The following is a 14,827-nucleotide window of genomic DNA, read 5'->3' on the forward strand; positions in this document are numbered from 1 at the left end:
CTCTACCAGCTCTACACACCACCACTACCCACCACACACGGCCCCTGAGGACCACTACACACCTTCCTCTCTACCAGCTCTACACACCACCACTACCCACCACACATGGCCCCTGAGGACCACTACACACCTTCCTACCTACCAGCTCTACACACCACCACTACCCACCACACACGGCCCCTGAGGACCACTACACACCACCACTACCCACCACACACGGCCCCTGAGGACCACTACACACCTTCCTACCTACCAGCCCTACACACCACCACTACCCACCACACACGGCCCCTGAGGACCACTACACACCTTCCTACCTACCAGCCCTACACACCACCACTACCCACCACACACAGCCCCTGAGGACCACTACACACCTTCCTACCTACCAGCCCTACACACCACCACTACCCACCACACACAGCCCCTGAGGACCACTACACACCTTCCTACCTACCAGCCCTACACACCACCACTACCCACCACACACCACAAACAACAACAACACCCTCAGGACCAATAATCACACACGGGGCCCAACCGTCTTGGTGCCGCCAGCACACTAGTCCTGTGGTATTTAGAGCAGCTCAGCCTCGATAACTCAGCAGGCGCGAGAAGGCCAGGGAATGCACTCAGGGCAGAATACACAGATCAATACTGGTGATGGATAGCTCCCTGTACACTCCCGCATGCACTCGCGCGCCTCAAACACACCAACATAGACGTACACCCCCACACAGTCTAGGCACGCTCACCCCCCCCCCACACCAAGAAACACATACACCCCCACACACCAACATACTCCCCCTCACACAATCTGAGCACAGTATACATAGAAGATACTGGAAGGCCAGGTACTGTTATACACAGTAAAACAACAACATACCGGAGCGAACGATAGTACATAATCTTGAAGTACAAAGACACCAGTACGCGGCCAGGGTGTGTACTGTGCACCGCCGAGCACCTCCCCCGTGCTTGTCCGGCCCTACCCCCCCCCCCTCATGACACTGGGGGTTGAGAGTGAGTGTATGAGAATGGGTGCTAGGGGAGTAGGTGAGTGTATTAGTGTGTGTGTGTGTGTGTGTGTGTGTGTGTGTGTGTGTGTGTGTGTGTGTGTGTGTGTGTGTGTGTGTGTGTGTGTGTGTGTGTGTGTGTGTGTGTGTGTGTGCTCACCTAGTTGTACTCACCTAGTTGTGTTTGCGGGGGTTGAGCTCTGGCTCTTTGGTCCCGCCTCTCAACCGTCAATCAACAGGTGTACAGGTTCCTGAGCCTATTGGGCTCTATCATATCTACACTTGAAACTGTGTATGGAGTCAGCCTCCACCACATCACTTCCTAATGCATTCCATTTGTCAACCACTCTGACACTAAAAAAGTTCTTTCTAATATCTCTGTGGCTCATTTGGGCACTCAGTTTCCACCTGTGTCCCCTTGTGCGTGTGCCCCTTGTGTTAAATAGCCTGTCTTTATCAACCCTGTCGATTCCCTTGAGAATGTTGAATGTGGTGATCATGTCCCCCCTAACTCTTCTGTCTTCCAAAGACAGAAGTGTGTGTGTGTGTGTACTCACCTATTTGTGTCTGCAGGATCGAGCATTGACTCTTGGATCCCGCTTTTCGAGCATCGGATGTTTACAGCAATGACTCCGGTCCTATTTCCCTATCATACCTAGCTTGCAGGAGGTTGAGCATCGGCTCTTTGGTCCCGCCTCTCTACTGTCAATGAACTGGTTCTCACCTAGTTGTGCTTGCGGAGGTTAAACTTCAACTCTTTGGTTCCGCCTCTCAACTGTCAATCAGCTGGTGTACAGGTTTCTCAGTCTATTAGGCTCTATCATATCTACATTTCAAACTGTGTATGAAGTCTCCCTCCACCACATCACTTCCTAATGCATTCCATTCATACTCTGACACTGAAAAAATCCTTCTAATGTCTGTGGCTCATTTGGGTACTCAGTTTCCACCTGTGTCCCTCTTGTTGAAGTGCCACCCGTGTTCAATAATATGTTTTTATCTACCCTGTCAATTCCCTGACAATTTTGGATGTGGTAATCATGTCTCACCTAACTCTTTTGTCTTCCAGCGACATAAGGTGCAATTCAGGCAACCTTTTCTCGTATCCCATACCACTTAGTTCTGGGACTAGTCTAGAGCATACCTTTGAACTTTCTCCAACTTCGTCTCATGCTTGACAGGGTATGGATTTCATGCTGGAGCCGCATATTCCAGGATTGGTCTGACAGACCAACCGGGGTGTAGTGGATAAGTGGGCCTGCGGGCCACTGCAAGCAACAGCCTGTTGAATCAAGCTCTCAAAAGTCGAGCCTTTCTACTCAGGTGGAAACTGAGTACTCAAATAAATACTTGTAAGAACCTGTCCAGGTGCCTCTTGAAATGCATCCACCTTCGTTCCAGCAATATTTCTGATGCTTGCTGGGAGGGTGTTGACCAACCGTGGACCCTGATGTTCAGACAGTGCTCTCTGAGTGTGCCTATGGCACCTCTACTCCTCACTGGTTCTATTCTGCATTTCCTTCCGTACCTTTTGCTTTAGAATGTTGTTATTCTAGTGTGCAAATTTGGGACCTGGCCCTCCAGTATCTTCCATGTATATATTATTTGATACCTTTCTCGTCTACCTAGCTACCTACCTGCCTACTTTCCTCCACCTAGCTATATTACTTTACGTTTACTAAAACTCTAGTAGCCATATTTTTTTATCATTCCTTCAGTCCAGGTCATCTTGATGCCTCTTGCTATCTTTCTCGATCTCAATCCTCCTCATAATTTTCGCATCATGAGCAAACATTGATAGGAACGAGTCTATTCCCTCTGTGAGATAGTTTTTATATATCAGAATCAGGATAGGTCTAAGGACTGAACCCTGCGGGACTCAACTAGTGACGTCTCGCCACTCTGAGACCTCACCCCTCACAGTGACTCGCTGTCTTCTGTTGCTTAGGTACTCCCCTATTAAATGGAGTACCTTCCCTTTTACTCCTGTCTGCACCTCCAACTTATGCACTAGTTTCCTATGGGGTACGGTGCCATAGGCCTTCCGGCAATCCCAAAATATTCAATCTGCCCATTCTTTTTTTTTTTTGCCTGATTTTTGTTGCTTGGTCATATAATTATATTAGACCTGTGAAGCAAGAGTTGCCATTCCTGAACCCATGTTGATGATGCGTTACAAAGTTCTTTCTCTACAGTTGTTCGACTAGTTTTTTTTTTTACAATCTTCTCCATCACCTTGCATGTTAGGGACACTGGCCTGTAGTTGAGTGCTTCCTGTATGTCTCCCTTCTTGTATATGAAGACTACTTAGCCGTCTTCCATATTTTTGGCAGCTCTACTGTTAATAATATCTACACCAATGAGAGTGGTAGGCACAGTGGTTCTGTTCCTACTTTTAGTATCCACGGTGAGATACCGACTGAGCCTAAAGCCTTTGTCACATCCAATTCAAGCAAATGCTTCCTCACCTCCCCACTGGTGTGTGTGTGTGTGTGTGTGTGTGTGTGTGTGTGTGTGTGTGTGTGTGTGTGTGTGTGTGTGGGGGGGGGGGGTGAAGCAAGCTAAGTCGACCGTTCTCTGCTACCTGGAGTCAACAGGTGATCATACACAGTGTTATATACAACTGACATTTTTGGTCACTATATTAACCTGTCAAAAAGTGCTACATGAACGCGTTCCATATAAGAGTCCGCTGTAATATGCATTTTAGTTAATCTGGTTATGTTGACATTAGCCTCCTGTAGTTTTAAATTACTGTAGCCTCGTGTAATTTTCTAAGCGTAGCCTAGTGGCTGTGCATCTCAACACGTCCTGAACGGCTAACAATCAACCACACGCCACACCGTCGCTAATGACACAATCACCACAGTCACCAATTTAGGTTAATTGAGAGAGTGCCATGAGCAACATCCTGGCATTGCGACCACCAAGGCCACTACATCCGGGTCATTGTTAGCCACCTGGACCACACGTCCCCTTACCCCCCCCTCTCACCCCACACGACCACCCCCTCCCCTCTCTCTCCATCCCAGCATCATATGTATCCATCACAGCCCTGCCCCCTTGATTCGCATTTTAATGTAAAATTCCCCCAACGTCAAAATATGATGTACTATAACTCACAGCGGTTCGCTAAATTCACGCGCTCTCACGACTACTATTCGGAGGTCATCCGTTAGGTTAGGCTTGCGGAAATTAGTACAATTTTTTTGTGACGTTGTGAGAATTCGAACAGACTTTTCAACCCCTCCCCCCCCCACCCACCCCCCTATCATCGTACTTAAGTGTTTCAAGTGCCAAGCCATTACGACGATGAACTAATTTGTAAAGCTAATGAACGGAAACACTTAAATTAATTAACATAACTAACAAATTTACATAGGGCGAGAAATAATATCAAACGAGAACTTATATTTATTACAGGATGACGAATGAGTGATAGACTTTTAAACTAAATAACCGATCAGGAAATGTAGTTTAATGCTGTCAGTGTAGACTTAGTAGCGTAGGTAACGATAAGAGTTACTGGGTATTAGTTCAACAACGGTGAAATTGACAAATTTGATCCTGAAAAAGGATCCGAGCTTCATGTTTAGTAGAAATCTTGATATATAATTATTTGAAACAAGACAAATAGGAATCCTGGGATTTATATCAACAGGAGGGTAAATAAAGCGGTGACTAATACCTGGTTGATACCCGGTTGATGGGGTTCTGGGAGTTCTTCTACTCCAGAAGCCCGGCCCGAGGCCAGGCTTGACTTGTGAGAGTTTGGTCCACCAGGCTGTTGCTTGGAGCGGCCCGCAGGCCCACATACCCACCACAGCCCGGTTGGTCCGGCACTCCTTGGAGGAAACAATCCAGTTTCCTCTTGAAGATGTCCACGGTTGTTCCGGCAATATTTCTTATGCTCGCTGGGAGGACGTTGAAGAACCGTGAACCTTTGATGTTTATACAGTGTTCTCTGATTGTGCCTATGGCACCCCTGCTCTTCACTGGTTCTATTCTGCATTTTCTTCCCTATCGTTCACTCCAGTATGTTGTTATTTTACTGTGTAGATTTGGGACCTGTCCCTCCAGTATTTTCCATGTGTATATTATTTGATATCTCTCTCGTCTCCTTTCTACAGGTACATTTGGAGAGCTTTGAGACGATCCCAATAATTTAGGTGTTTTATCTCGTGTATGCGTGCCGTATATGTTCTCTGTATTTCCTCTATTTCAGCAATCTCTCCTGCTCTGAAGGGGGAAGCGAGTACTGAGCAATACTCAAGACGGGACAACACAAGTGACTTGAAGAGTACAACCATTGTGATGGGATCCCTGGATTTGAAAGTTCTCGTAATCCATCCTATCATTTTCCTGGCTGACGCAATATTTGCTTGGTTATGCTCCTTAAACGTTAGATCGTCGGACATCATTATTCTCAAATCCTTTACATGCTGTTTTCCTACTCTGGGCAGATTCGATTATGTTTTGTACCCTGTATTATGTTTCAGATTCTCATTTTTGCCGTACCTGAGTACCTGGAATTTATCACTGTTAAACATCATGTTATTTTCTGCTGCCCAGTACGAAAACTTTGTTGATATCTGCTTGTAATTTTTCAATGTCTTCAGCAGAGGTAATAAGGGATAAATATTACACAATATACAACACGCAACAATGAATACAAAGTAAACAAGAAAACATTATAAATTCGGTAATTCGGTCGATTTATACAACAAATTACCGGATAACACAACAAACATGGCGTCGCTGGATTGTCTGAAACGAACCTTAAGACAGAAATATGAAATTGTTTCGGTATAAGCAAAAGTTGCCTCGTAAGGGCCAATAGAATTTCTGTCGATCCTTATATTCTTATAATGACAGGGATCACCCTCCTGGGATGGTTCAGTGACTATGATCTGCCAGTGTTTCTGAGAAGCCACCAATCACAGCGCTGCTCTTGTGTCAATATACAGAGATAATTATACGCTTCAACTTCGCTCTACTTTAATATGTACGAAATACATAATGTCACGATAACGTGACTGATAGATAGATAACCCAGCCCTCACGCACACTCAAGATGTGTAGATGAGAAAGAAGGTAGCGGGCCAGGCCGTAGTGACCTTGTTGCCACACACACACACACACACACACACACTTCAGATGCCGAAGAAATATAAGAAAATTCACCTTCGCAAATAGAGTGGTAGACGGTTGGAACAAGTTAAGTGAGAAGGTGGTGGAGGCCAAGACCGTCAGTAGTTTCAAAGCGTTATATGACAAAGAGTGCTGGGAAGACGGGACACCACGAGCGTAGCTCTCATCCTGTAACTACACTTAGGTAATTACACTTAGGTAATTACACACAAGTGTAGGGAAAGGGAGACTTACCTTCCTCCAGGGCCAGCGAGTTCCTGATGGAGTACCTGGGGGCGGCGGTGGGGGCCACCCTCACCGCCGGTGATCCACTTCCATCAGAAGTTCCTCCAGGGGTCTCACCAGGGGCACAGCCAGGGGCCTCACTCGCGGTTTGGCCCGGGGCCGCGCTCGACGTCCGGTCAAGGGCCCCATTAAGGCTCCTGGCCTGGATGTCACCAGAAGTTCCTTCAGAGGTTTCTCTCGTTGTGCCGCCAGGTGACCCACTAGGGGTTCCGTCAGGGATCTCGGTGGTAGGCCCTCCGGGGGTCCCTGCATGGCCCCTGCTAGATGTCGCACCAGAAGTCCCGCTAGGGGACCCTGCAGGGCCACTGCCTGGGCCCCCGCAAGGGCTCACCACCGAGTTCGACTCATTCGAGGAGTTAGAAGACCTCGAGGTGTCCGAAACGTTGGATTTCTTCCTGGAGGATACTTTGCGGTTTGGTGTCTTGGCGGCGGCGGGTGGCGGCTTGGCGGCGGAGTGTGGCGGCTTGGCGGCGGCGGGTGGCGGCTTGGCTGTGATCACCATCTGGTTACTGCTGATGGCGCGCTCGTAGCTGGCTGACCTGGTGATGTGGTGGACGGGGATGTTGGCAACACTGCCCGACGATCTCTCACAGGGAACCTGTCCGTTTCTGCTCGTGCCCGACGTCCCTGCCACCTCCTCCACGCCCTCGGTGCCACGCAGGTCGTTGGTGGAGGCGCCGGTGCTAGCCTCGAGGTCGTTGGAGGCACCGGTGCCAGCCTGGAGGTCGTTGGTAGAGGGGTGTTTAGTGGCATAGTATCCAGGCGTCTCCCTTATAGAAGTAGCCGACAAGGGTACCACTCTGCTGGCGTATTTGGCCAACCTGCGCAAGAAACTGCTAGCGGCAGGCGAGGTGAAGGCAGGCGGGGAGGGGCGGGGCGGGGCGCCTGACGAGGAGGCTCCTGAAGAAGGCAGCGTGAGGGGCGGGGCTGGGGCGTGACACTCCCTCACAGCAGCCCCGCTGATGGTCGCCACGCCACGGTCACCCTTCATCACCCTGCGCCCTTGCGACCTTCCTCCGCCACACACTACCTCTCACATAATGACCGCGGCGGCGGCGGCGGCCACATGCTTGACACTGCTGGTTCCGGTCAGTCTTGATGCCTCTAGTTAAGCCCCTATTGCGCGCCACTCGGGCGAGCAGCGTCCGCCACCACCTGTGGATCTGCGGGCAAACACCACAATAACCTCCAGTATTGACACACAACACTGTCCAACCACTTGGGCTGGACGGTAGAGCGACGGTCTCGCGTCATGCAGGTCGGCGTTCAATCCCCGACCGTCCAAGTGGATGGACACCATTCCTTCCCCCCCGTCCCATCCCAAATCCTTATCCTGACCTCTTCCAAGTGCTATATAGTCGTAATGACTTGGTGCTTTCCCCTTAATAGTTCCCTACACACAACACTCCCATCACCTCAACCGCGGCTCTCACCGGACACCCGGACACATGTCACAGTTAAAGCTATGTATCGCTCTCCTCTCCCTCTCCCCCCCCCCCACTCTCACTTCCCCCCTCTTTCCCTCTCCTTTCTTTGTCAAACTGGGAGGCGAGCTGTGCGCCTTGTTGACACAATGTGTGTGGTGCCTAAGCATGCAATGTGTGTGGTGCCCCTAAGCTTGCTCTTAGGGGCTACGCTTAGTTAAGGCGCTGCGGGAGGTCGTCTAGTGTGCCGGCACTCGGTCCCCACTGATGTATTCCAACGTATTATTGGTGTCTATAATGAAATGGATGAATACCGTGTAGCCATCATCCACACACCCATTTTCCCTCACCAAATTCCACTCTACCTTCCCATTACCTTCCCCCTCCCCTCCCCAACTCCTCCCTTCCACTCTCCCTTCCCTTACCCCCTCCCCCCCCGCTCCCTCTATCCCCCCTTTTCCACCTGCACAAACTCAAAATTCTGGGACCTTCAAAAAATAAAATGTCGTGAATGCTGACTTACGACATTCGACGTAACGAGGAATGGCATCATCTTAAGAACTCTTGTGAGAGAAGCGTCCCATTGGAGGGAAGATTGATAGCAATGGCGGAGGGAGGGAGTGTTGTGTGGTGGTGGGGGCGGGGTAGGGGGAGGGAGGAGGACCCCCACACTAGTGCCACCACACTCCCGACCCACAATGCACAATTCCTAGATGAAATACTGATCACAAACTCCTCCCCATTCAAATAAATAAATAACTAAATAATACAAAAATGAAGACCCATAAACAGAACATCAAAACATGTGTGAAAGCATCTGACTGTGTATATGTTTACTTTACCGTAAAACCGTCAGATAAATTAATTTATTTAACCGTCAGATAAATTAATTTATTTATCTTAAGCTAAATGAAAACTTTCTAGCATCTCTTTGACCAATCCTGAGTTTCCCAGCTTCCAGCCATGTCCCCCTTGTCCTGTTGGTATTTACTGTGAAAATTCCGTATAATTCCACTCAGTCAATCAATCCCCCTGAGTATTTTATACGTTCCTATCATATCCCTCCTCTCCCTACTTTTTTCTAGTGTCGTAAGGCACAGTTCCTTCAGGCGCTCCTCATACACCTAGTTGTGCTAGTGGGGAATGAGCTCTGCTCTTTCGGCCCGCCTCTTAACTGTCAATCAGCTGTTGCTAACTACTAACAAATCCCCCCACCACCACCACACACGCACACACCAGGCAGCAGCCTGTGACAGCTGTCTAACTCCCAGGTACCTATTTACTGCTAGGTAAGTGGCATCAGGGTGAAAGAAACACTGCCCATTTTGTTTCTCACCGGCGCCGGGAATCGAACCCCGGTCCACAGTATTACATGTCCCGCACGCTGTCCACTCAGCTACCAAACCCCCCACCCCTTGTATGTGTGTGTGATTATAACGTTACCATATATAATTCTTTGGTAATTCTGAGGCAAAATTGCTGAATGCTCCCCTACCCCTTCTATCCCTCACCCTTCTCTCACACGCCCCCCCCTCTCCCCTTACCACAAAACTCCTACCTCCCCTCCTACCCGCCGCCCCCCCCCTACCCCACAACCCCAACCACCCCCCTCTCTCCTCAACCTTCCCACGCATATTGTAGCGTGTCGACGCAACAGCCACCTAACCCCAGTTTATCTCACAAAGATCCTGTCTCCAGCCCCAACACTAACTCTCTCAGGAATACCTTCAACACAATAATACACATATTCAGACGATATATACAAGGGGAACAGCCCCCCCCCCCTGTTGTGAAGGAGAATATCCTACATATCAACCACACCATGGGTGCTACGTCCCACCAACTACACCATGGGCGCTACGTCCTACCAACCACACCATGGGCGCCACATCCCACCAACTACACCATGGGTGCTACGTCCTACCAACCACACCATGGGTGCTACGTCCTACCAACCACACCATGGGTGCTACGTCCTACCAACCACACCATGGGCGCTACGTCCTACCAACCACACCATGGGCGCTACGTCCTACCAACCACACCATGGGTGCTACGTCCTACCAACCACACCATGGGTGCTACGTCCTACCAACTACACCATGGGTGCTACGTCCCACCAACTACACCATGGGTGCTACGTCCCACCAACCACACCATGGGTGCTACGTCCTACCAACCACACCATGGGTGCCACATCCCACCAACTACACCATGGGTGCTCACAATAAGGATATGAGGATCAGTGCTTCTAGAATGTTCAGTGTCTCTAAATTATAGTTAATACTCAATCTGCAAGTTTTTATTTATCGCAAATTATCCCAATTCCTATCAATTTCATTTTGCTTCATATTTTAAACATTTCAGGTTTAGTTAACACACTAAGATGACCATTTTCTTGCGTGGTGTTCTCTGAGCCCGCACGGAACACTTGTCACTGGTAAGGCCGCCACGGAACACTGGTCACTGGTAAGGCCGCCACGGAACACTGGTCACTGGTAAGGCCGCCACGGAACACTTGTCATTGGTAAGGCCGCCACGGAACACTGGTCACTGGTAAGGCCGCCACGGAACACTGGTCACCACTAAGGCTCTCACGGAACACTGTTCACCACTAAGGCTCCCACGGAACACTGGTCACCACTAAGGCTCTCACGGAACACTGGTCACCACTAAGGCTCCCACGGAACACTGGTCACCACTAAGGCTCTCACGGAACACTGGTCACCACTAAGGCCCCACGGAACACTGGTCACCACTAAGGCTCTCACGGAACACTGGTCACCACTAAGGCCCCACGGAACACTGGTCACCACTAAGGCTCTCACGGAACACTGGTCACCACTAAGGCCCCACGGAACACTGGTCACCACTAAGGCTCTCACGGAACACTGGTCACCACTAAGGCTCCCCCGGAACACTGGTCACCACTAAGGCTCCCACGGAACACTGGTCACCACTAAGACTCTCACGGAACACTTCACACACCCCATCTATTTCACCTCTTAAACAGAATGCGCGCGCATGCCTCCACGTGTAGAATTAGACTTAGAGGGAGTGTATGGGGGTGTATGGGGGTGTATGGAGGTGTATGGAGGGGCGAGGGTTGTGGAGTGGAGGCCGGCGTGAGGGAGGTGTGGAGGGGTGTTCCACACTCCACCACTACACACTCTACACTGCCCTCATTCTCCTCCAACGCCCACTATGAATATAGGATTCCACAATCCCGCATCCTTGCTCTGTTACACGCACACACACACACACACACACACACACCCCCACACACACACACACACACACACACACACACACACCCACACACACACACACACACACACACACACACACACACACACACACACACACACACACACACGAGAAGACATGTAGTAAGACAAGTCCATAACGAGACGCTAAACAACAGTTAAAGAGTTAAGAGAACACGTTAGGTCAGTGAAGATTATCTCCAAATGTTGACAAGACACCACCAACGGTTCGCAAAGTTGTAAACCAGGCGACGGACGGTCGAGAGGCAGGACCCAAGAGCTGAACATCAACCCCGCAGCAAGCGCAGCTAAGGGAGGAAAAAGCGAGCCTCGCCCATTTAGTCCCCGTGGTTCATGCCACCCACACTAACTACGCCCATTATATCTGTTGCCAGGCCACAGATACTTTATTTACCTCCTTTTATCTGAGTCTTTTATCTAAGTTTTACCTCCTTTTATCTGAGTCTTTTATCTGAGTAGTGTGTATTCACCTAGTTACATTCACCTAGTTGTGCTGGCGGGGGTTGAGCTCTGCTCTTTCGGCCCGCCGCTCAACTGTCAATCAATCAATCAACTGTTATTAACTCCCAGGTATCTATTTACAGGTAGGTAATAGGGGGTATTAGGGTTAAAGAAACTGGCCATTTTGCTTCTCGCCGGGAATCGAACCCCAGTTCACGGGATTACGTGCCCAGCGTGCTGTTCATTCCTTAGCGCCCCCCAGTGTACTGACCTAATTGTGCTTGCGAGGGTTAAGCTCTGGCTATTTGGTCCCGCCTCTCAACCGTCAATCAACAGGTGTACAGGTTCCTGAGCCTACTGGGTTCTGTCATATCTACACTTGAAACTGTGTATAGAGTCAGCCTCATACACAGTTTTAGTGTGTGTGTGTGTGTGTGCGTGTGTGTGTGTGTGTGTGTGTGTGTGTGTGTGTGTGTGTGTGTGTGTGTGTGTGTGTGTGTGTGAGGGGGAGGGGGAAGGGAGTCAGACGCGTAGAAAGAAGGCGGGAGGTTGTGTGTGTAGATGATGAAAGAGGTTTTGTGTAGAGGGATGAAGTTGTGTATAGGAGGAGGGAAGGATGTGTAGAGGGGGAAGGTTGTGCGTGTGAAGGGGAGGTGGGGGGGGGGTGATGATTGAGGCACATGTAGGGGGGGGTTACTGGCAGCAGCACGGGGGGGGGGGCGCCGGGGGCCAGGTTCCGGTGTGGCATCCTGACTTCCGCCACCAGCACAATACACAGCTTCCCACGGCAGGCGCGCCTCCCCTTCCCTCCTCCTGCTGGTCTGGGGGTCGTCTCCTGCCAGTCTGGGGGTCGTCTCCTCCTGCCAGTCTGGGGGTCGTCTCCTCCTGCCAGTCTGGGGGTCGTCTCCTCCTGCTGGTCTGGGGGTCGTCTCCTGCCAGTCTGGGGGTCGTCTCATCCTGCCAGTCTGGGGGTCGTCTCCTCCTGCCAGTCTGGGGGTCGTCTCCTCTTGCCAGTCTGGGGGTCGTCTCCTCCTGCCAGTCTGGGGGTCGTCTCCTCCTGCCAGTCTGGGGGTCGTCTCATCCTGCCAGTCTGGGGGTCGTCTCCTCCTGCCAGTCTGGGGGTCGTCTCATCCTGCCAGTCTGGGGGTCGTCTCCTCCTGCCAGTCTGGGGGTCGTCTCCTGCCAGACTGGGGGTCGTCTCATCCTGGCAGTCTGGGGGTCGTCTCATCCTGCCAGTCTGGGGGTCGTCTCCTCCTGCCTGTCTGGGGGTCGTCTCATCCTGCCAGTCTGGGGGTCGTCTCCTCCTGCCAGTCTGGGGGTCGTCTCCTGCCAGTCTGGGGGTCGTCTCCTCTTGCCAGTCTGGGGGTCGTCTCCTCCTGCCAGTCTGGGGGTCGTCTCCTGGCAGTCTGGGGGTCGTCTCCTCCTGCCAGTCTGGGGGTCGTCTCCTCCTGCCAGTCTGGGGGTCGTCTCCTGCCAGTCTGGGGGTCGTCTCCTCCTGCCAGTCTGGGGGTCGTCTCCTCCTGCCAGTCTGGGGGTCGTCTCCTGCCAGTCTGGGGGTCGTCTCCTCCTGCCAGTCTGGGGGTCGTCTCCTCCTGCCAGTCTGGGGGTCGTCTCCTGGCAGTCTGGGGGTCGTCTCCTGTCAGTCTGGGGGTCGTCTCCTCCTGCCAGTCTGGGGGTCGTCTCCTGGCAGTCTGGGGGTCGTCTCCTCCTGCCAGTCTGGGGGTCGTCTCCTCCTGCCAGTCTGGGGGTCGTCTCCTGGCAGCCTGGGGGTCGTCTCCTCCTGCCAGTCTGGGGGTCGTCTCCTCCTGCCAGTCTGGGGGTCGTCTCATCCTGCCAGTCTGGGGGTCGTCTCCTCCTGCCAGTCTGGGGGTCGTCTCCTCCTGCCAGTCTGGGGGTCGTCTCCTCCTGCCAGTCTGGGGGTCGTCTCCTCCTGCCAGTCTGGGGGTCGTCTCCTCCTGCCAGTCTGGGGGTCGTCTCCTCCTGCCAGTCTGGGGGTCGTCTCCTCCTGCCAGTCTGGGGGTCGTCTCCTGCCAGTCTGGGGGTCGTCTCCTCCTGCCAGTCTGGGGGTCGTCTCCTGCCAGTCTGGGGGTCGTCTCCTGCCAGTCTGGGGGTCGTCTCCTCCTGCCAGTCTGGGGGCCGTCTCCTGGCAGTCTGGGGGTCGTCTCCTCCTGCCAGTCTGGGGGTCGTCTCCTCCTGCCAGTCTGGGGGTCGTCTCCTCCTGCTGGTCTGGGGGTCGTCTCCTCCTGCCAGTCTGGGGGTCGTCTCCTGGCAGTCTGGGGGTCGTCTCCTGGCAGTCTGGGGGTCATCTCCTCCTGCCAGTCTGGGAGTCGTCTCCTGGCAGTCTGGGGGTCGTCTCCTGCCAGTCTGGGGGTCGTCTCCTGCCAGTCTGGGGGTCGTCTCCTCCTGCCAGTCTGGTGGTCGTCTCCTGCCAGTCTGGGGGTCGTCTCCTGCCAGTCTGGGGGTCGTCTCCTGCCAGTCTGGGGGTCGTCTCCTCCTGCCAGTCTGGGGGTCGTCTCCTGCCAGTCTGGGGGTCGTCTCCTGCCAGTCTGGGGGTCGTCTCCTCCTGCCAGTCTGGGGGTCGTCTCCTGGCAGTCTGGGGGTCGTCTCCTGCCAGTCTGGGGGTCGTCTCCTGGCAGTCTGGGGGTCGTCTCCTGGCAGTCTGGGGGTCGTCTCCTCCTGCCAGTCTGGGGGTCGTCTCCTCCTGCCAGTCTGGGGGTCGTCTCCTCCTGCCAGTCTGGGGGTCGTCTCCTGCCAGTCTGGGGGTCGTCTCCTGGCAGTCTGGGGGTCGTCTCCCCCACCTCACCCGCACCTTATTGAGACATCTCACATCACACTTTGTACCTAACTCTGGCGGTCTCTCTCCCCCCCCCCCCCCCTGCTCCACTATGCCACCCCATCCTTCTGTTAAGATAGTATTTTGTGTAACCATGATGACCATGATATATATATATATATATATATATATATATATATATATATATATATATATATATATATATTATATATATATTGACGTAATGGACAATTAGATAGTAGAATTTGGTACTATTGACTTTTTATAGTTCTGAAAATATATATATAGCTAAAAACCTAACAAATGTTCTAATATAGCACATATATATGTGCTATAAATATATGTGCTATATTATGCCTCAGAGAGCGTGCATTAACCTTAGGATGGTTCCGTTAGGTTAAATCAGGTTTTATTAGAAACATAGATACA

At 51.8% G+C, this 14,827-nt stretch overlaps 1 protein-coding gene across 11 annotated transcripts in view; it reads right to left on the reverse strand.

Annotated features, from left to right (window-relative positions):
* The window catches only part of OtopLa (Otopetrin-like a), a 417,531-nt gene that overhangs the window by 185,669 nt on the left and 217,035 nt on the right, over positions 1 to 14,827 (reverse strand). Inside the window, exon 1 of one of the 11 annotated variants that reach the window (XM_069335073.1) lies at positions 6,402 to 7,604. The exons of the other annotated variants lie outside the window; for them this stretch is intronic. Coding sequence (XP_069191174.1) covers positions 6,402 to 7,443 — 1,042 coding nt within the window. The 5' untranslated portion in view covers positions 7,444 to 7,604. Of the gene's footprint in view, positions 1 to 6,401; positions 7,605 to 14,827 lie in introns of those variants that run through there. 11 annotated transcript variants of the gene reach the window in all.

This window comes from Procambarus clarkii, chromosome 32 (assembly GCF_040958095.1).
Source record: "Procambarus clarkii isolate CNS0578487 chromosome 32, FALCON_Pclarkii_2.0, whole genome shotgun sequence".
NCBI classification, from domain to species: Eukaryota; Metazoa; Arthropoda; class Malacostraca; order Decapoda; family Cambaridae; genus Procambarus; species Procambarus clarkii.